The 22,977-nt window shown below is 38.2% G+C and overlaps 1 protein-coding gene across 1 annotated transcript in view; it reads left to right on the top strand.

Annotated features, from left to right (window-relative positions):
• LOC131161348 (DEAD-box ATP-dependent RNA helicase 10) overlaps positions 1–22,977 on the top strand; it is a 40,964-nt gene that overhangs the window by 7,959 nt on the left and 10,028 nt on the right. The window contains exons 6-7 of the mRNA XM_058117053.1: positions 10,560–10,634; positions 11,023–11,142. Of these exons, the coding sequence (XP_057973036.1) occupies positions 10,560–10,634; positions 11,023–11,142 (195 nt within the window). The remainder of the gene's footprint in view (positions 1–10,559; positions 10,635–11,022; positions 11,143–22,977) is intronic.

Here is a 22,977-nt window from a genome sequence, read left to right on the forward strand (position 1 = left end):
TATAAGTGTGGTGCAGGTTTGCAACAAAATTCATATGGAACTGATGTGGGATAGTCAGTTTGACAACAAGAAAAGGTTGGTTTACTGCCTTATTACACAGAGGCTGCTAGGGTTTTGCAGGAGGCTCTATCTCTATTGTGTTAGATTTGGGCCTATTGTTGGGTCATTTGATTTCTTCTGGGTTAGCCCTATATTAGGCTCAAATATCAGCTCAGCTAGGTAATGAGGTCCAAGGTAATATAAAGTTAAAAAACTCTCCATCTCAGGTCAAATTATCTCAACTGTGTCAAAGTTCTAAGTTATTTTAAAATGAAATTTTAGCAGGCCCAATGTTCATCTCTGGCCCGGCAAGTAGGAACCAGCAGCATTCAAGCCCAAAGTTCAAATCAGGCCCATGTCCTCCATTTGTTTCGCAGTTGGAGAAAAAGTAGACAAATATCTTCTTGTCAAGAAGCCTTGATTCTTGAAGGTCAAGAGAAGGCAAAAGCTAGTTGTGAATCCATTAATTTTGGGAGTTTGGTTTTAGTTGGAGTGCATATGAGTGCAGAGCACAGAATTTCAAGTAAATCCTTAGTGGTGACTTTTGAAAAAGGGGGCACTACAAAAGATTTAGAAGTTGTTGTGTACAAGAATAATAGAGAAGATGGCGGTTTTTTTTTTTTTTTGGGAGGGGGGACCTAATGGTATAGGAATCATTCTGATAAATTTGAGGGCCAAAAGGTTTATGTGCGTCAGAATGTGGCTCAAATGGGTCCGGGAACCAGGAAAATATATGAACTTATGAAGAGAAGAGAGAACACTCTGCTGAGACCTGAGATTGTGCCAAAGATCTTAAGGAGAGATTTAAAAAGAGAATTAAGTATTGTGGAAGATCTTTATGCTAAGAAGGTTATATCAGTGTATGAAGTGATAGGCTAGCAAAGGGAAGGAGTTAATGAAATGGGGAACCTCTCGAATAATGATATTGGGTTTCTCACTCTTTTGATGTACTTGGGGATTTATTGTATATGCATGTGTCCCCGTTGGAAGGATTTGAGGAGGTTTCCATCTTTGAGATGGTTTGGTTAAACAGTAGCATAAGGGTGGAATTTTGCCTGCACCTATAGGTAGTAATTATGTTTTTTTGGTGGTGGGGGGGGGGGTGTGGTGTGGTTGGTAGGCAGTAGATTTTTGGGTTGGGGTGGGGTGGGGTTGGGGGGAGGGGGGAGGGGAGAGCTTACGTATCAGTAAGAGGTTGCATTACTTTTGTCAATGCGGCTCTTTTTCTAATATTTCCATATATTTTTTCTCCTTCTCAAAATTCCAGCTAGGTGGGTGAAGCCTTTGGAGAGGATTATGAGGGATTTTGTATGGTTAGGAGTTAGGGAGGGCAAAATAGGCCATCTTGTTAGCTGGGATAGGATTAGAAGACCTAAGTCTGAAAGGGGGGGTGTTTGGGACTTGGGAATTTGGTGTCTACATCTCGCTAGTTGGTAAATGGGTCAGGAGGTTTCTTTTGCGGGTTGATTTCCTTTGGCACATGGTAATTAGAAGTAAATATGGTTCGCATCAGAATGGATGGGATGCCAGAGGAAGTGGATCTCCATCTTTATTCTCTTGCTTTTTCTAAATTTACAATATTCCATATTTTTATGAAGTAGTTATCTTAGTGATTTATTTTCTGTATGGTTAAAAGACACTCACCTCCCCTAAGGTTTGGCAAAAAGATAAGACCTCCCCTAAGGTTTCAAAAATTCCATTGACTTCCCCTTAGGGATAAAAAATGCCACAAACCTCCCTAAAAAAATTTGTCTTTTTGCAAAATATAAAGGTAGGTTTGTGTCTTTTTGACAAATCTTAGGGAGGTCTTGGAATTCTTGAAATCTCAGTGGATGTCCTTGGAATTTTTGAAAATTCCAAATCTCAGGAGATATTAGTGTCTTTTTGCCAAATTGTAGGAAAGGTCAGTGTCTTTTGCCCTTTCTATATTGGACTCGCTAGAATCACTCTGGGTATTGTGTTGAATCTTTCATTAAAAAAAACAAAGATGCTGAAATGCATTGTGAAGGAAAGGAAGACCAAAATAAATTTTAAAGAAAAGAAACATATTACCGACTTCTTCTTTAGTAAGGGGTGATTGGAAACTAGCGTAATTTTTCCCTCTTGCTCTGTATTTGCTCCTAGTATATAATATATTGACGGAGACGGATGCAGAGAGGCACAATAAGGCAGTGGTCGTAAGATTTAGTAGCTGTTAGTTTGTAATGTGTGTTCATTCTACAGTTAAGGTTGGGTGAAATGTCTTCAATGTGAATTGAGTCAACACTGTAATGTTTCAGATCTTAGAGTTTGTAGGGAGGCATGTTTTCTTTATTTTGCTGAAGATAGAGGAGTTCATGGATTTTGAAAACATGGGGGGGATTGATTTGCAAAAAATGTTGAGGATTCAAAGTGGTGTTTAGGGGGTGGGCTGCTTCCTGGAGAAGGAGGTTGGGTTTCTTTTAGGTTGTAGTTAAATGGGAAGGGGAGAAATCTCTGCCTGGAGAAGGTTTTCAAAGCTGGGCATTGGGAGGCTCTACGCACCCCCTAGGGAAAGCATAGTGAAGGATGGCAAAGCTTCCTGAAGCGCTGTTGAATTTCTCAATTGGTCATGAAGATGGTTCTGAAAATCCTAGATTGAGATGTTCAGATTGTGGTTCTTTGAACATCACTCGACTTGAGAAGTAGGAGATGAAGCAGAGCGTGCTCTTGAGGTTTTCATAGAATTGCTCATTCGTCGATATTGCCAAAGTAGTGCTAGAGAGAGGGGGGAGGATCTCTAGGAGGAGTGTAGTCTATGAATTGTGATTTTAAGTGTAAATTGGATTTGAAGTTGTGTGATCCGGGAGGAGATAAAGTGCACTTTGTTGGTGACAAAAATAGAATTAAAAAGGGTCAAAGGGAGTTAGCAAATTTGAAGTGTTTGGTGAATTACAACGGAGAAGGATTGAAAAGAGGATTCCTTGGCTAATGTAAATTTTTTTTTGTTCCTTTGGGTTGTTTCTTCACTTTCTGATTCAAATATACGTTTTCTTTCTTTTCTTTTTTGTTTTAAAAAAAGATTATTTCCTTTCCCCTGCTTGGATTTTGATTTTGTTTCCATTTATAAACTCAGCATTGGTGAGGAACCGTTAGGCCACGGTGGGCTGAGCAAATTAGCTTCCAAGTGGGTTGTTAAAGGCAAGGAGTTAATTGCATCTAGCCCAGCTTAGGAGGTTGACTCGGGACCTTTTGGTTTAAAGGGGTTGGACGTAAATAAATTGGGCCCTACTAGAAAGGAAATCTTGGGTTGCGTTGGGAGGGAAAGATGAAAGGGAGTTGTTGAATGGGCTGTGTGCAGATAGCTGAAAACATTTTGAAGGGAGTTTGCCAATATAAACATCACCAAGAGGCTATGCAATTGAAGGAAAAGTGTATTCCTACCAAAGAAGAATACTAGGGTAGAGGAATTTTATTTGGCCAAATAGGTAGTTGTGTAGAATGTCAAGGTCATTTTGAAAGGAGTTGGGCAAGATTATCAGCAATAGAAGACTATGCAACTGAAGGATAATCATATTCCCATTGAGAAGTTCCTTCGAGTAGTAGGGAAGATGAATGTAATTCTGCCAAAAAACTTTGTTCTCCGCTACTGTCTAATCTTCCGGGGGGGGGGGGGGGGGGGGGGGTAATAAGGGGTGTGACTAGTGGATATGTGGAGGAGTTTTTAGATACGGAAGACAATTTGAGCAACTTTTGCGATTTTGATAAGGTGTTGTTGATTGATCAGTTGAGAGTTGACTTAGATTTTGAAGGAGAGGACGATTCACGCAACTATTAAAGGGAGGTTTCATAAGTGAAGTAGAGGAATTGATTGGGTGGGAAGACAGTTCTTTAAAAGTAAACTCAGTAGTTTGGGGAAGAGTGTGCTCAGTCTCTTTTTGACAATGTGCAAGGGGTTGTAGACTTTTAAGCACAACTTAGACCAGATGAGAGCAATGATTGATAAGGGGTCTTTGTCCCCTGGTCTTGAGCCTATTCCTGAAACGGTGGGCGTTTTGATATCCATTCTAAAGTTGGGAGGGATGAAGATCTGGAGGAGTGTACCTTTGGTTTATTCAAATACTTATATATTTTGAATTTATTTTAAGTTTAGAAAAAGTATTGTTGCCCTAAGCCCATTGTTTCTTTTGATGTTTTATGCCACTAGGAGGGTCTTGTTGGGGGTAGTGCTTTTGAATTTGGCCTAGGGGTTTGTGAGATAGACTATAGAGATCCAAACAAGCTCTTGGATGACATAGGCTTGAAATTAGTGAGTTTGGTTGAGGTTGAGGCGAGGCTGGCCTTTAGTTCTAGAATATATAAAAGGAAGAAGAAGAATGTTCAAAAACGAGTTAAAGAATTTTGTATCTTCTATCAGTTATGGGGTGGAAGGGTGTTGGTAAAAGAAGCAAACGTGTTAGATTATAAAGATTGTTAGTTGGAATATTAGAGTTGTGGGGGATTTTAGGAACTTAAGCTTGATTAGGGAAGTTCTGCGTAGATATTCAGCAAATATTGTAATGATCTAGGGGACCAAACTTGAAAATATTGATTGGGGGGTGGTTGTTAGAGTGATTTGGGAAGGGCATTGTAGGGATTGGGCTTTTGTACCTTCTTGGGGTTTGGCTTGTCATATCCTTGTGTTGCGGGACATTGGCTCTATTCCTAGAGTGGATAGTCTCGTAGATTTTTTTTTTCTTCCATTTTTATCTTGTTAGAAGTGAGAGGTCGGGGTCAATGGTGGGCTCCTTTAGTGTATAATCCTTCTAGACCAACTCTTAGGATTTCTTTTCATGATAAGCTTTATTTTGTTTATGGTTTTTGTGCCCATGGATTGTGGGAGGTGATTTTAATGTTTTTAGGTTTTCATGGGAGAATAAGCGGGGGAGGCAAGGTTACTGCTAACTATGCAAAATTTTGATATGCTTATTAAGAAGCGTGGGTTGAGAGATCTTCCTCTGGGGAATACTAATTCTCTTGGTTTGTGGGTGGAGCAAGGGCAGTGACTAGCAGGTTCGATAGGTTCTTTTTCAATAGTGAGTGGGATGATGAGTTTCCTATTCTCTCCTATATTGTTTTACCCAGACCCACATCTGATCACTTTCTTATCTTGTTGGAATCGAGTAAGGTTTCTTGAGGTTCTATTCTCTTCAGGTTTAAAAATTTGTGGCTGGTTCATGATTCCTTTCTGCCTTTGGTTAGGAATTCTTAGAGTGAGGACGCGGAGAAGGGTTGGGGAGGGTTTAGATGTATGAGGAGGTTGAAGAGGATGAAAGAATAGTTGAAAGGGTGGAATAGGGAGGTGTTTGGAGATATTGTGTTTAGAAAGGCTAGTATTTTAGGTGAATTGGATGTGTTAGGATGGAAGAAGTTGTTAATATCTTAGAGGTTGAGGAGGTGAACAGGGTGCCATTGAAAAATGAAATGGAAGAGGTGTCAAGGAAATTAGAAGTTGGAAGCAGAAGACAGTTTAAATGGATTAAAACGGTGAATTTAATTATGGATATTTCCATAGGATAGCAATGGGAAAAGGAGGAAGAATTTTGATCAAGGATTTGGATGTGTGTAGGGGGGATATTGTTTCTTATCCTAGTCAAATTGCCTCTGAGATCACCTAGTTTTAATATAATTTGTATACTAAGGATGATTCTTGGAGACTAGATTGTGGGATCCATTATTTGGGGACACGATGGCTTGGTTGGGAAGACCTTCCAAGGAGGAGGAAGTCAGGGCTGCTGTCTTTGGGATGGAGAGATATAGAGCTCTAGGGCTGGATGGATTTAATTTGGCCTTCTTTCAATCTTTTCGGGAGGTGATTAACTGTGACTTGCTGAAGGGTTTTAGCCAATTTTATGGGATTTTGAGGAAGAGTATTAATTCCACTTTCATAACTTTGGTATCGAAGAAAAGTAGGCTTGTCAAGATCATAGATTATAGATCTATTAGTCTAGGTTCTAGTGTTATAAGATTATCAGCAAAATACTAGAAAATATTTTTAGTGTAGTTCTTGATAAGATTATTTCTAAGGCTCAAAGTGTGTTTGTGGGAGGTTGATAGGTTGTGGATGTGATTTTGATTGCTTCTGACATTGTAGATGATATCGGGAGAAGAAAGAAAAAGAGGCTCATTTTTGACATCTTTAAACTGAAAACTTACATTAGAGAGAGTTGGAATTTCTTGAATAAAATTTTTTGTGAGGAAGGGTTTTGGAGAGAGATGGCGTCAATGGATGAGGGGATGTATGTCTAATGTGAGCTATTCTGTTTTAGTGTATGGTGAGCCTAAATCTTATCTTGGTTTAGAGCATCGAGGGGGATTAGACAAGGTGATCTTCTTTCCCCCCTTTTGTTTGTTTTAGTGGCTGATGTTTGGAGTAGGTTGGTTGATAGGGCAGTGGTAGAGGTTTGGTGAAAGGTTTGGATGTGGGGAGGTAGGGGGGTGATGGTTTCTCATCTTCAGTTTGCTGACAATAATATCTTCATTTTAGATGACCATAGGCCTTTTTCGTTTTGAATATTTTGGGTCTTCTCCATATTTTTGAGAGTTTATGGGCTTAAGATTGACATGGAGGAAGAGTGAGGTTTCTGCTAATCGTGTGTTTGATGAGCATGCAAGGGAGTTGTCTTTGGAGGTGGGATGCTGTTGTTGGATTGGCCCTTTTCCTATTTATCGGGTGGGTTATCCTAGATCTATTAGCTTTTGGATCTGGTCTTGGAGACGGTGGCTAAACGTTTGATAGGTGGAAGGGTGATCCTTTTTTTTTTTTTTGCCCCTCTAGGGGGCAGAATTACTCACTCGAGCTTGTCTTTCTAGTATCCCGTTGTATGATCTTTCTATGTTAAGACTCCTATGCGGGTTGCAAGCAAGATTTAGAAGATTATGAGACATTTCCTATGGTCAGGGTTTGCTTGTTTTAGGGATCATTTGGTGAGCTCAGCGGTTGTCTGTAGGCCTCAACAGGATGGTGGTTTGGGTCTTGGAAATTTGGTGTCTAAGAACACTGCTCACTTGGCCAAATGGCTTTGACGGTTACTCCTAGAGAATTCTTCCTTTCACAATCCTCAAGGGTAGATGACTCTCAACTCTTTCTAGTTTGTTTGGTGGACTGTATATGCTGGACACTTTCACTTTTATTGGTTTTTTTAAATACCTTGTTGCACAACTGACATAACACTTTTTTGTATCTGTTCAGTTCTTTTCTTGTACCCGAGCAGTACCCTCTCAGTCCCTTTTTAATGATTTCCTCATTTTAGTGATAAAAAATTCAACTCCCATCCAGCCCATAATTATCTGGAAACTGAACTAGACACCATATGTGAAGAATTATATGATCAACAATTTTGTCTGCTCAAGTTGATTTAACAGGGAAGGCTTCAAGTTGTTGGGGTTGTGGGTGTGTGAATATTGGCTGCTGTGATAAGAGTGAATCTGTGGGGTGCTTACACAATTTATATGTTTCATAAGGAAAGAAATTAACATTTTTGTTGGTTTGGGAAAACATTCATCTTCTGGCTTCTCTGTGGTGCATGGGTAATGGTAATTTCATGGGGATATGCTTCTCAGATATTAAGCGGGATTGGCTTTCTCTGTTGACTTCTTAGAATGTGCTGATTTTTTTGGGCTGCTTTTTACATCTTTTGGTTTTCTTATTTTGCTTTCCTTGGGGTTTTGTTAAGGAGGTGTCTCTCCTCCTGATTGTACATCCTTATTCTTTCTAATGAATTTCTTTTGTTATAAAAAAAAAGAAGTTTTGTAAGGGCAATGACAGTGGCTGGTGTGCTTCTCAATGTTTATTTAGTAATCTTCACTGTAAGTTGATGGATGGTCTAGGAATAGTGTTGGTTATGTGTGCCAATAGTGAGTTTTGGCATGGCAAGGCAGGGGCTGTTAGCATTGTTGTGGTGAGTGGGGTTCGATTTGGTAAGAGGAAATTTCTTGCGCGATATTCTCACCCTAATTACAGATCCAGATCTAGTTTGACAGGTTTTGGCCTTATTTTGATTTTAGTTCTTTTGCTTTTTGAATCGTTGACTAAGGATAGTTAGGAAAAAAAGTGAGCTAGGACTTATTAATGCTAATGGCTCTGAAATATATATTTTTTAATCAGAAAAGAAAATCTTATCAATGGGCATCAAGGGGATGCCTCTCAAGTACAACACACAAAAAAGATCATCCACACTGCAGGTTGTCACAAAAATTAAGAATTACAAGAGGGTCATTCAAGAAACAGTCCACTGTGCTAGCTTGTAACAGTAGTAATCCACTGGTCTGTACTAATCTGTATAGGTGTAGTCGATCCTTTGAAGGTTCTCCTTTTTCTTTCCTTCCAAACACACAAAAGTTGGAGAGGGGGATGAGATTCAAAACTTTCGTCTTCTCCAGTGGCTCAGCTTTCCAAGCCCAGAACTCCTCTTCCACTGAACTGGCTGTGGCCCCACTGCTGCCTGGTCAAGTTAAAGGCCATCCTTCAAAAGTTTCTCGTCCAGGTGCAGTGCAGGAGGATGTGGAGAATGGATTCAGCATTATCCAAACTTAAAAAATGCCTGTTGGTGAGGGGCATCTCCCTTTTCTGCAGGTTATTAAGATTTAAAATCTTCCGTTAGAGGCCTGCTAAGCAAGAACAGCGTTCTTTGTGGGCACTACTGTTTTCCAGATGTGTTTCCAAGAGAAGTTGCTGCAGTTCATTCCTGGTGGGGAAGAGTTTCCTGTAAAAGGATCTCACCATGAATCTGCTATTACTATCCATTATCCATTTTGGTTCATTCTTCCAGTAATGGTACTTCTACAAACTTCTGTGAAAGTTTTTTAGATAATCAATTTCTGAATCAGAGATATTTTTAATCAACAGAATGTTCCAAAAGGTCCTTTGATCTGAAATATGAAGATGTTGACTGAAAAGGGATTCCTTATCACATCCAAAACTGAAAACGGAAGGAAATTTAGCCCCAAGGGGCATTTGGCCACAACAAACATTGTGCCAAAAGAACACGCTGTCCACATTCCCCAAGCTAATGAAGGGGAAAAAGGCATTTCAAATTTTCCTGATAATCCTCTCCCAACATTAGTAGCTGGTCATTTGTGTGGGAGCTCATATTTAGAAGCAATAACTTCCTGCCAAAGGTGATCTTTTTCCTTCATGAATCTCTGAGACATTTCCTAAAAAGGGCTTTTGTGAAAGTAGAGAGGGATTTTGGCCCCAAGACTCCTAAACGAATCAGTTCCTTAACAGCCTCCCTCTTGACAAAGTGGTATTTAAATTCCTCTGAGCTCCACCAAAGAAATCTCCTTTGAATTCATTCAAGCCTTTTTGGCAATTGAAACAGGCAAAGGAAAAAGGGACATATAAGAGACATTGAGGCTAGTCAAGGTGCTCTGGATGAGTTTAAGTCTCCCACCTTTTGTTCCTTTTCGAACTGCCCACTTCTTCTTGAACTATGCAATTATGGAAGGCCAATCTCTTTTATCTTTAAATTTGGCTCTGAGAGGGTGTCTGAGATACTTAATGGAGAAGGTACCAGTTTGCAGCCCAAAAATTCAGCAAGGAGAGGCCTCCTAGTGCCCCAATCCCAACTGGAATAACCTCACTTTTCTCCAGATTCACCTGAGACCTGTGACTGCCTCAAACCCAACCAAAATGCATTGAAGTTCGAGGATTTGATGAGGGCCTTTCTTCAGAGGCTTATGGACTACAGATCAGTAGTGTAGGTCATCTTCTCAATTACTAACTATAGGGTTTGTAGAACGACAAATGACCATTGGCTCAAGTGGTCAAGCCCAAAGAGGCACACTTCTGTTTTCTTCATCAAGTGGTTGGAGTTGCAGTTGACGTAGGTATTTTGAAAAGCAGAGGCTCTTTAAGTCGAAATCTTATGAGCGTGAGGTTGATGGCACTTGTCTGGCTGTGACTTGGTTCATAAATGAGTTGGATGGGCAGAGACGAGAATCTTTTTCTGGAGAAACAAACAACGTAATGTAAATTTTTGTGTGGGTTTGGGGGGGAGGGGTTGAGGGGGAGGGAGATGTGCTGACTCAAGGATGAGATGGTTTAGTTAGAACTTAGAAGAATATTTGTCCTGATCTAAAACAGACTTTTATGGATGCTCCAGAGAATGGGCACTTCGGTGTTCTTTCTGGCTTACTGGATCTTATTTTGTTGGAGGATGCTGATGTATAAGCTCACTGATGGCAGAGGATGAATTGGAGTTTGAGTTGGTGTCAGGAAGATAAGAAATGGTTAGACATTAAATTATGGTGAGCTTAATTCCCATAGGAGTATGAAGTCTGATTTAACATTAGTTTTTTTACTATTAGGTTTTGCCTTTTTTCTGTTGCTTTTCTCTTTAGTGTAGGATACCTCCTTTTCTGTGCTCTCTTCTTTCTCTTGATATGATTCTTTGTTTATCCAAAAAAAGTATATTGTTATAATATCAGTGCTGCTGTATTGCATTTATTATCTTTTCTGTCTATTTTTAAATCCACTGTTTAATTTGTTTTTTATTTGTTTCATTGCGCCTTGTTTGTAGGTTGGAACACCTGGACGCCTTTTGGATCATCTTTCCAATACAAAGGGGTTTTCTCTTAATGCATTGAAATACTTGGTAGGAGAAGAAAGCTGTTTGGAGTTCTATTTTGTGAATTGCTATTTATAAGTAGGAATATGAATGTGCAAAAATGCATGTATGACCTGTGAATATGAGTGTGAATAGTGTCTTCTTTAACAGCATTCAATGGAGGTGATCCTAGGAGTAATTTTAGAGGATTCTGAGTTTGAGATACTACTAATCATAGAAGTGCACCCTCAAATGGCTGATAATCTTGAATTGACTTTCACATAGTTATCATATATCCTGTGTGCACCATATTGCTTTGTGGTTTTCTAGATATCCCAAAAAGGATAAAAATGCTCTTTTTTCTGTATTCCATATTCTTCAATGAAATCTATTTTTTTTTCCGATAAAAAAAAATGATATATTTTTTATTGGACAGGTGTTAGATGAGGCTGATAGGTTGCTTAATGAGGAGTTTGAGAAAGCACTTGATGAAATTTTGCAAGTTATTCCTCGTGAGCGAAAGACATATTTATTTTCTGCTACTATGACTAAAAAGGTAAGCATACTAATTTTTTTCCATGTTCTCATAGCCTGTCTATTAATGTTGATTTTGAATTTATGAATGTTGAGATTTAAATCATGGAAAAGAGAATTAAAAATAATGCATGTGGCCCGTTTGTTCTCCAATCCATGCTGCCTCACAAGACTTCTGTTTTGTTTTTATTTTTATTTTTTTAAGAAAATAAACTTAGCGCTTTTCATAATTGTGAACTATTCACCTCATTTGTTTCAAAAACATACTTCTCAGTTTCACAACGTGCAGGTAGGACTTTATATGTTAAGAGCAAGTTTTTTTTTTATCTTCTTTTTAGGACATAGTTTTTAGTAACACCCAGCTGAAATATTGACATATATTTGACATTAACTTGAAGTCATTGGATGCCTCAGCGGTGGGTTCATCGCATCTGCATTTCGAGTGACTCCTTTGCATCAAGGATACTACCTGATGCCACACATAGGGTAATGCTCATGTGGCTTTTATAAGAGATAGATGCCCACATGGCATTAAATTAATCTGCGCAACCAATTTTATTGACGGTTTTCATGGGACTACATCATCGTTCTGATGAAAATTAAATGTAGCCCTTCAGGACTGTGGGAAAGTAGTTGTAATTACAGAAATAACAAAGGAGAGGGGTAAACCTGGTATTGGGTTAGATGGATGCATCAGGAGGATTGTTCCTTGTTCATCTCATTTCAACTCACTCTGGTGGTAAGGATCTTTGATGGACACAGAGTTATGGTCATACCTGCACAAGTTGCTTGTAACTGGAGGATTTTGCAGTAAGTCTCAGACAGCGAGCTGTGTCGCCGAGAAGATGGGAAGAGGCAGAGGAAAATAGGAAGCCAGTGGTGTTATGCAAGATCAACATGCCAACCAAAACCATTGCTGTGGAGTAATTCCGCTGGAAGAAATGGTGGAAAGATGGAGCATGTCAATGGAACTGATTGTAGTTCTCCTCACCAGAAATAATGGCTGATTTTTAACAGCAACAGTTGCTCACCCCAGCCCCCCTACAAAAGATTGTGCTACCCTCTTATATAAATCAGAGATTGTCTATAGTTAGTGGGTTTTCAAGGTGCTGATGTTTCAACAGCAGTAAGAAATTTGTAAAGTGAGCATTACTTGTGCATGTGTGCATTTGGGTATGTGAAGGCCTTATGGAGTACCCAAACACTGGGAGGTACTAGAGCATTGCTGTGTGTGTACATGTGTATCTGTGTGTTGAAGATTTCATTTTTTTTTTTTTGTTTCTGTTTTTGTTTTTTGATCAGAAAAAAGAAAATATATTAGCAAGGCATCAAGGGGATGCCAACTTGTGGTACAAAACATCAACCACTCTGAAGAGCGTCGCACAAACATCAAGGATTACAAAGTGATCATTAAAAATTTTCCCACTAAGCCAGCCGGAGACAGCAGCAATCCATTGGTCTTTGAAGGTCTGAAGCGAAGTTGATGAATCTTTGAAGGCTCTCTTATTTCTTTCTTTCCAACCACACCAAAAGATGGCAAGAGGGATGAGGTTCAAAGCCTTTCACTTCTACTTTGTGGCTCTGATGCCTTTTCAAGCCCAAATCTCCCCTCCAACTGAATTTGCCGTAACCCTCAACTGCTCAAGCCAAGAAAGAGTCAAATTCCACAAGTTCCTTGTCCTGGGGCAGTGGAAAAGAATGTGGTTGACTTATTCTGCATAAGTCATACAGAGAAAACACCAATTTGTGACTGTAAGCCATCTTTTCTGCAGATTGTTGAGGGTTAAAATATTTCCATGTGTTGACTCCCAAGCAAAAAAAGGCAACCTTTGAAGGGGCTGCTGTCCTCCAAAGGTGAATCCAAGGGAGCTATTGCAATGTTCCCAACGGTGAGAGGTTCATATATAAAGATTTAACAGTGAAAGCCCTATATTTGTCCAAAGTCCATTTTAGCTTGTTGGGGATGTTTTGGTGATGGAATTTGTTGAGAAATCTGTAGAAGTCAGAGACTATGTGAAGTTCCCAATCTGCCAGTCCTTGTAAAAGAAAAGTTCCAGAAAATTCCCTGATTAGTGATTTGAAGATGATGAATGATAAGGGCATTTCTGTCACAAGCCAAGCTGTAGATGGAAGGAAATGCAGCTCTAAGATTACGGTTATCATGCCACACATCATGCCAAAAATAAACATTGGCCCCATTCCCCACTTGAAATGTCACAGATTGGAAAAAAAACGTCCCATCCTTTCCTGATGAATTTCCATACTCCCTCTCCCGTGGACTTAAATTTCCACGAAATTGTCGAAATTTCCTTTGAAATTTCTGATTACCGTCACCCTTGAAATCGAAATGGTTGTCGATTCCGCTTTGTATAATTTCCTTTGAAATATCAATGAATCATCCGAAATTTATCGAAATCTCGAAATTTTAGCAAAATTTGTCAAAATTTTAACTATACAATGAAATTTTTTCAGAATTCAAATGAGAGATTTAGGAGTGAAGTGAAATTTCTCTTTTAGTTTATTTTATTTATTTTACCAAAACAAAAGATTATTACAACTGCTTTTGAAATTATATGAAAAAATAAACTTACAGTAACATTTTATTTAACCATTCGTGTCTAAATTATCATTATTTGAATAATAAATAATATTTAAATAATTTATAAATTTCATTTGTAGTAACTGATTATGTTTAATGTGCGTTATCTTACAAATATGTTTGATACACATAATATTTTACAACTTTTCCACCTCATACAAAACATAGATGTATTTTTGTAATATATTTGTCTTAAAACGTATATTATTATGTTTGTTAACTATTTCTAAAGTTTCACAAAGAATTCCATGCTTTACTACTAATTCCGTTATTTTTTCAAATCAAAATTGAAATTGACATCGAAATCGAAATTTCCATCAAAATTTCTATAATTTTGGAGCTTTGAAATTTGAGTCAAAATCAAAATTTAAGACCTTGGGCCTCTCTATAGGGACCCCTTCTATTGTGAGTAGTTCAATCATTGTGCTCAAGCCAAAGGTGGTTTTTCTCCTTCGTGAACGTCCATAATCACTTCCTAAGGAGGGCTTTATTGAAAGTGAGGAGGGATTTTAACCCCAAACCTCCCGAACAAATGGTTTGTTTGATCACTCCCTATCTAACAAGGTGATATTTAAAGTCCTTCCCTAAGCTTCCCCAAAGAAATCTTCTCTACCTCAAAATCCTAACGACTACCGATAAGGGAAGGAGAAGTTAAGTAAATTGACAGATTCGTCAAAATGCTCCTGATAAGGATAAGAAATTTCTTTTCCACCTTGCCAATCTCCTTTCAAACATTTCAATAAAAGGGCCCCAAACTCCTTTATCTTTGAATTTGGCTCTTGGGGGGTTTTTTGAGGAGGGGGGGGGGGGAGACTGAGGTAATTAATGGGAAAGATTCCTATCCCAAAAGACCAACAAGTCCCCCCCCCCCCCCCCCATGTTCTCCCCAATTGGAATAAGATCACTTTTACCAAGGTTCGCTTTTAGGCCTGAGATGGCCTCAAACCCTAGCAAAATGCATTGGAGGTTGAGGATATGAAGATGGTGGGGTGGGTGGGCGGGGTTGAGGATATGAAAGGGCTCATCTTCACAAAAAATAATAGTGTCATCTGCGAAAAAAAGATGAGAAACTTCTGTAAGCCTTCCATTTTTGCCCACTTTTGAGACCTCTAAAGATCCTTCCTTTAGTAGCTTTCATTAGCATGAGTCTAAGCACCTCCATGGCTAAAATAAACAGAAAAGGGGACAAAGGATCTCCTTGTCTCAGGCCTCTCGAGGAGCAAAAGAAATCAAAAGAGCAGCCATTTGCTAGCATTGAGAAGCTTGGGGTTTTGATGCGTTGGGCAATCCTACACCATAGCTCCCCAAAGCTCATTTTCCTGAGGAAATAAATAAGGAAGTTCCTGTTGACATGATTGAATGCTTTCTCCATATCCAATTTGCACACTATTCCCCTTTTTCCCTCCTGCAGATAAGCATCCACCACTTCATTAGCAATAAGGGCGGCATCTATAATCTGTCTTCCAGCCACAAATGCATCTTGATACTGACCAATGACTTCTGATATTGCTTTTTTGAACCTCTCAGCTAGTACTTTGGCAATGATTTAATAAATGCTTCCCACCAAGCTAATGGGGCAAAAATCCTTGATGTTAGCAGCCCCAAATTTCTTTGGAACAAGAGTGACAAAGGTGGCATTTATGCAACTGACAAATTTTCTGATCTATGGAACTCCTTAAACATGTTTAACAACAAGTCCTGTTTGTCAAATCTTTCTTTTCTGGATTTTCTATATTTTGCTGTCTTTTGTAGCAAGGGAAAAGGAAGAAATAAAATCTACTAAGTAGGGAAAGGGAAAGGAAGGAAAGTGGACTTTCCTTTTGTTTGGTTGAGCTAAGGAATGTGTATAAGGGAAACACAAATTAGTACTTTAATCAATTAAATTAATGTGAAGTCTCTTTATATTTTTCTCCCATTTTTGGAGGGTTTGATTTTGCGAGGGATGGGAAAAATATTTTCTTTCATCTTCCTTCTTACTCCTCCAGTGTACCAAATGAAGAAAAAAAATGCCACTTACTCATTTTTCCTTTTTTTTGTAATGAAAGAAATGTAGTAAGATAGAAGAAAAAGGGTTTATAACCTAAGAGAGGATAAGAGGTCCTGAATTGGAAAAAAAAAGTAAAAAAGAATAAATAAAACCTATCAAACTGCTAAATAAGAAAACCCTTTCCATGCTAAATAGGAAAGAGATTGAGGAGGGGCCTTCAGAAGATGAGGGATTTAAGCGAGTTAGTTTTAAGGATGTGTTAGAGAGTGTATCTAAAGGGGGTTAGATGTTGGAGGCAAATATTGAAGTTAGTGGGTAAGGGAGGGAGATTGTAACTTTAGTTTTTTCAGGTGGAAAATGGCAAATGAGGTGTAATTATATTTGAGAAATGGAGTTGAGGACTGGGGAGTTAGTGGTTGTTGTTAGGATGGTAGCACTTAAAAAAATTGTATAGTGAGGAAGATTTAGAAAGACCCATAATTGAGGGGTTCCCCAGGTTGGAGTAGTGTCCTGTTTTGGATAAACAAATGTCTGTTGGAGAGGCCTTTTGAGGAGGAGAGGTAAGGGCAACTGTGTTTGGTTTGGAGAGGGACAAGGAGGGTTTTTATTATTTATTATTATTTTTTATATGAATTTCATGGAAATGGAAGGTTGGGAAAGTTTGTTAATTCTACCCTCATTACCTTAGTGCCTAAGTAGGTCGATTGAGGTGTCAGAGTTTCAGCCAATTAGTTTTTTATCCAGCATGCATAAGATCATTGCTAAGCTTTTTGCTTACAGGTTGAGCTCTGTCTTTAGTGTTGCCATTTCTTTTGCTCAAAATGATTTTTTTTTTTTTGGGTGGGTGGGGTGAGGCAGATTGTAGGTGCTACTTTAGTAGCTAATGATATGGTGGAGGATGTTCATCATAGAATGAGAAGGTTAATGATAAGATTTAGTTGTGAGTTTTTAGATAGGGCGTTTAGGAGGACAGTAGGTGGAGGAATTGGATGGGGGGTGGTTTTTTAATGCTTATTTTTTAGTGATAAACTGATAATGAATAAGGAAGCCGGAAGAGTGGTTTAGATCATGTGGGGTGAGGGTTAGGCAAGGGGATCCTTTATCCCTGCTTTTATTTTTCCCTGTGGTGGATGTGTTGAGCAGGATGATAAATACGACTGTATACAGGGGGGCCTGTGAGGGGTATTAAGGTGGGTAGGCAGGACGTGCTATTGTCTTATCTGTCTCGCTAACTACACTATTATTTTCTTAGATGACCATGTTAGCTGCTTTGTTAACGTCCTCACTATATTGCATATTTTTTAGAGGGTTCTGGTTGTAGAATTAATCTGGAAAGCCTATTTGGGAGTGTCACTGTGGGAGTAAAGCCACACTCTTTTGCTGGGATCAGGTGGTGATTAAGATAGTTAAGCGGTTGGATGATTGGGAAGGATCATAGTTCTCCATAAGTGGTCGAATTACTCTCATGCAGGCCAACCCTTCTACTATCCCTCTGTATTTTTCTCGCTTTTTAGGATTGCAGGAGGGGCAGCTCAAAAACTTGACATGGTTATGAGGGATTTTCTTTGGCCAGGCATGGAGGAGAGGAGAGATCTTTTGGTTAAGTGGGAGGTGGTGTGTAGGTTCAAGGAAGGAGGGGGGTCGACCTGGTAAGTTAGTGTCTAAAAACAGTCCTTTCAACTAAATTATTGTCTGTTTCTCTTGGAGGGGAATTCCCTTTGGCAAAAAGCAATAAAAAGTAAATATGGCATGCAAGAGAATGAATGGGATGCTAAATTGAGCATTAAAAGTTCTTTAGAGTCTTTGTTGGTTCATTTTACAGGTTTACTTTTTTTTTTCCCCTTCCTCTAATTTTCTAACAGAGTTTCAATTGGGTAGAGGCAATCATATGAGGTTTTGAGAAGATGTTTGGGTCTGGGGCTGCATTATTCTATTCCTTTACTCGATCGTATTATCTTTATTCATGCGACAACGATGTGATTACCTTGTATATTATTCTTGCTTTTCTTGGGACTTTCATTTTAGAAGGGATTTAAATGATAAAGAGGTGGAATGGTTGTCTTCCTTGCTTATTGGAGAGTTGCGCTATCTCCCGGAGTGATCGTAGAGTTTGGCCTTTTTTTTTTCACTTTATTAAGGTTGATGTGGTTTTCCCTCTCTATCCATGTATTTTGCAGGCTAAAGTTTCTTCTAAGATAAAGGTGTGTGTTTGGCTGGTGGCACTTAATAGAGTTAAACACCAAATACCAACAATCTGCTGCCAAGCAGTAGGCCTTCTAAAGCTTTATCTCCCAATATGCGTCTCATGTGTGGGAATAGCTATGAGGATGCATTTCATTTGTTTCTTCACCGTTCACCTGTATGGGGCTTGTGGAATACACTTTTTGGTGTTCTTGGAGAAGGTTGGGGTTTTGTCTAAAGTTGGTGAAGGAGTTCTTGACTATTTATTTTACTGGTTTGGGGAAGGTAAGAGGTTGTGGAGGTGTACTACATGTGCTATATTGTAGGCAATTTGACTGGAAAGGAATGCTAGATTATTATTATTATTATTGTTGTTGTTGAAAGGAGATTAGACTGTTTGTTATGGGCTATTTGGTGTGGCGTCAGGTAGTGGTTGGTGGGCCTTTGTCTTGCCTAGCTCTTCCCAAGGATGAGGCACTTGACCGGTCTCCCTTTGGAATTAGGAGTAGGTGTCTTGTCAGACCAACCTATTTTCTGATATTCATCTTAATTTACTCCGCTTTTTTAAAGAAATTTTTTGTAGCATTGGCTGTAAAAATGTTTTGCAAACTATGCGATTTCTTATGATTAGGAACTTGTGATGGGAGGAAGAATCATTTGGTTGGTTGTGAGATTGTTAGCCCTCTTTAAAGCAGAGGTTTGGTTCAGTGTTTAAGACCTTTTCTTGGTAGGTAAATGGTTATGGAGATTTCCTATGGAGTCCACTTCTCCTTGGTATAGGGTTATTAGGCGGGAAGCCAAAGGAGCTATCCATGCCACACATGCAAGCACTTGGAAGTTTATTTCTTAGGTTCCACTTCTCCCACCATGTGAGAGAGAGTGGAACCTAAGAAATAAACGTCCAAGCGCTTGTGTGTGTGCTTTAGAAGGAAAGAAACAAGATTAGTGAAGACAGTGGGTTGCTACTGTTTCCAGCTGGCACAGTGGGCAGGTTTTGAATGGTCATAATCTGTTTCTTGATTCTTTATTGTACTTCTTATTCTTAATAAATCTTCTTTTTCAATAAAAAATAATGCCTTGATTTTTGTGACATCCTGCTGGGATGTTTGATACTTGTTTTGTTTGTATGCTAGTTTGGCATCCCCTTGATGCTGTTATTATATTTCTTTTTACTGATAGTTTCTTTTTTTCTAAGGTTCCCTTTTGTTTTTTCGCTCACTAATAAAATTGGGATGATTCTTTTGTTTTTAGGACGATTTTTGGATGGGGATTTTGCCTTTGTTATTTCTTTTGCTCAGCCCTGTAGTTTGTTGAGATTTTTGATTAAATGAATGACCTAACACAACGATAGGTCTCTCCCTCTATTTATAATATGTATCAAATAGAGTAAGGAAGAGTAAGGAGTTAGGAAATGTAAAATGTATAAAAAATGAGGATGATATTGTCTTGGTTAAGGACGAAGACATTAAAGAAAGATGGCGAAGTTACTTTTGTAAGTTGTTTAATGAAAACCAAATAGAAGGCTTAAACTTAGAATTGTCAAATGAGAAAAAGATTAAAAATATGAGATTTATTCACAAAATTAGAGTTAATGAAGTTAAGCTTGCACTAAAAAAGATGAAAAATGAAAAAGCTATGGGACTAGATAACATCCCAATTGAAGTTTGGAAATGCTTAGTTGATCACGGAATTATATGGTTAACTAATTTATTTAATACAATTATAAAAATTAAGAAAATGGAAGATGAATGGAGGAAAAACACTTTAATACCCATATACAAAAATAAAGGAAATATTCAAAATTGTAATAACTATCGTGGAATTAAACTTATGAGTCATACGATGAAACTATGGGAAAAGTTAGTTGAACAAGGATTAAGGTTAGAAACGAAGGTCTCAGAAAATCAATTTGGTTTTATGCCTAGGAGATCTACCACAGAAGCTATATATCTTTTAAAAAGATTAATGAAAAAGTTTAGGGAAAAGAAGAAGGATTTGCATATGATATTTATTGACCTGGAGAAAGCATATGATAGGATACCTAGGGAAGTTCTATGATGGGTTTTAGAAAAAAAGGGTGCATGTAGTAGGTATATTGATGTCATTAAGGTTATGTACGATGGAGTGATGACTAGTGTAAGGACTATAGATGGAGAAATCAGAGATTTTCCAATCACCATAGGTGTACATCAAGGATCTGCTTTTAGTCCTTATCTTTTTGCTTTAGTGATGGACCAATTGACTAAGAGTATTCAAAAGGAGGTTCCATGGTGTATGTTGTTTGCAGATGATATTGTATTAATTGATGAAACGAGGGACGGAGTAGAGGCTGAGTTAGAATTATGGAGAGAAGCTTTGGAATCTAGAGGCTTTAGGTTAAGTAGAAATAAGACAGAATATTTGAAATGTAATTTTAGTAGTGATAGGAGGAATATTGGAAACAAAGTTATACTTAATGATGAAGAAATAAATAACACTTGTAGATTTCGATACCTTGGATCTATTATGCAAGCTGAAGGAGAAATTAAAAATGATGTAATGCATAGAGTTAAAGCAGGTTGGGTAAAATGGAGAAATGTTTCAAGTGTGCTCTGTGATCGTAGAATATCCTTAAAATTAAAAGGGAAGTTTTATAGGACAGCTATAAGACCAGCTATGTTATATGGATCAGAATGTTGGGCAACGAAGAAACATAATATCCAAAGAGTAAAAGTTGCCGAGATGAGAATGCTTAGATGGATGAGTGATATAACATTGAAAGATAAATTAAGGAATGAACATATTTGCGGTAAGTTAGGTGTAACTCTTATAGAAGATAAGATAAGGGAGGGATGACTTAGATGGTTTGGATACTTGCAACGTAGGCCACATAGTGCACCAGTGAGGAAGAATGAGTTAGTTACTGTGGGGGGTAGTAAAAGGGGTAAGGGTAGACCTAAAATAACTTGAGAGAATATAGTAAGGATTTAATATCTTGAATCTGTCAAAAGAAATGGTCGATGATCGCATAAATTGGCGAAAAAGAATTCATATAGCCCACCCCACCCCACCTAATAATACTAAAAGACTAAAATAATCATTAACACTCCCCATCAAACTGGAGCATAGATATCATACACTCTTAGTTTGTTGCCAATAAATTTAACGTGACCAGACCCCCAAGCTTTGGTAAACAAATCAGCGAACTGCATATCAGACTTCACATAAGTGGTGATAATGAGCTTCTGCACAAGTTTCTCACGAACAAAGTGGCAATCAACTTCAATGAGTTATGTTCGCTTATGGAAGACCGGATTGGAGGCAATGTGGGGAGTAGCTTGACTTGATTATCACACATCTAGGCTGAGAATGTGGAAAGCCCAATTCTTCCAACATGTTTTTCAACCAAACAAGCTCACTTGTTGTGTGAGCCATGGCTCTATATTTTGACTTAGATCTTAACTTAGCCACTACGGGTTTTTTCTTATTCTTTCCAAGAAACCAAAGTACCCTTTTTTTTTTTTTACACCAATGTTTTAAAAGACTTAATCAAGGCTCGCCTTAAGGGAAGGCATTCCTAAAACGCCTTGAGGCTCAATCTAAAATACCAAATCCCAAAAAAGCTAACAAATTGCATGCTAAAGCTTGCACATTTGTACAAAAGGTACACCTTTTGCGTCTTTTTACTCGAGACTTGTGCATTTTCGGTGTGCAACTTTTAAAATATTGATTCCATGTTTATATAAAAGGAATGTCATAATATGATTTGATTTCTAAAACTCTTGAACCTCGGCCTTTTCAAAAAAATTGAGTTGTATCCTAGTTCTTGTAAAATAATTTGAACTTCGTAATGTTATAGCTGTCTCTTGTCATGATTTATGTAATGAATTCAAGTTAAATTTTTTTTTGAATGGCCAACAAGTAGTTTGCAAATTATATTTGATTTTTTTTACATTATATTTGTGATTTTCTTAATTTTTATTTATTCTTAAAATATATAACTTATTTACATATTTTTATGTAAAAATAAAATCTCAAAAGGTTTACGCCCCAACGCTTTAAGGCTTACGCCTTTCCTTTTAAGGGTTAGAGCACCCCGCTTTATGCCTTTTAAAACATTGTTTTTAACTCCAGGAAACCAAATTACTTCCAAGATATAGTACTTGGTTATGTGTCTTCAGTTTGAAGGTGATTTGGCGCAATCTGCATCATTATAACCTTGAATGTTACTGTGACCCTAATCTTGATATAAGAGACCTTACCTAAGTGCATCTTTGAGATATCTCAAGATGTGAATTATTGTGTTCCAATAACTTGTCCTTGGAGAATCCAAAATTGACTCATAACACTTATTGCAAAAGATATGTATGGCTGAGTGACTATGACAAGTCTCCAGTATCATCCAAGATTAGGCAACAAATCACCCACATCCGACGTTAACTTCTTGTTAGGATCCATGGGTGTATCAATTAATTTGGTCCCAGTAGCCCAGTCTCATCCAAAAAATCGGGAACATATGTTGGAATTGGTGTATTCCCAAGAGGGGAGGGGGGTGAATTGAACTTTTAAAGTTTTCTTCCTAGGTTCGAAAAACCAGCAGCAGTATATACACAACCTAGGGTCTGTCTAAGCATATAACAATTCAATAGAAATATATAAAATATACAGAAATTAAATTTAGCGCAATAAACACAATATATCAGATATAACATATATGTGCAAGAAAATAAAATGCAGAAATATAGAACAGTGCACACACGATATGTTATCGGGGTTCGGCCAATACTGCCTACGTCCCTGCCTCAAGTTCACAAGGAAGAGGATTCACTAAATTGCTCACTTGCGGGTGGGGCGACACCGATTACAACACTTTACAGAATGATGCACCTAGTTCTCCTAATTGGGTCTGAACCAGTCCAGTGCTCACCTAACCGAGTCTGAGCAATTTGGGACTATTCACAGGGCTAGTTTCCCTTTTCTGACAACTTGTCCGGAATACAACAAATGAATATTTTTGTACAAAGAAAATATGCTTCTAAGCAAGTAGATGTGTACAACAATATGCTCAGAAATACACTCACGTATGATATGCAAATAAGCTCAATGTGAGT

Source organism: Malania oleifera, chromosome 8, assembly GCF_029873635.1.
Source record: "Malania oleifera isolate guangnan ecotype guangnan chromosome 8, ASM2987363v1, whole genome shotgun sequence".
NCBI lineage: Eukaryota > Viridiplantae > Streptophyta > Magnoliopsida > Santalales > Ximeniaceae > Malania > Malania oleifera.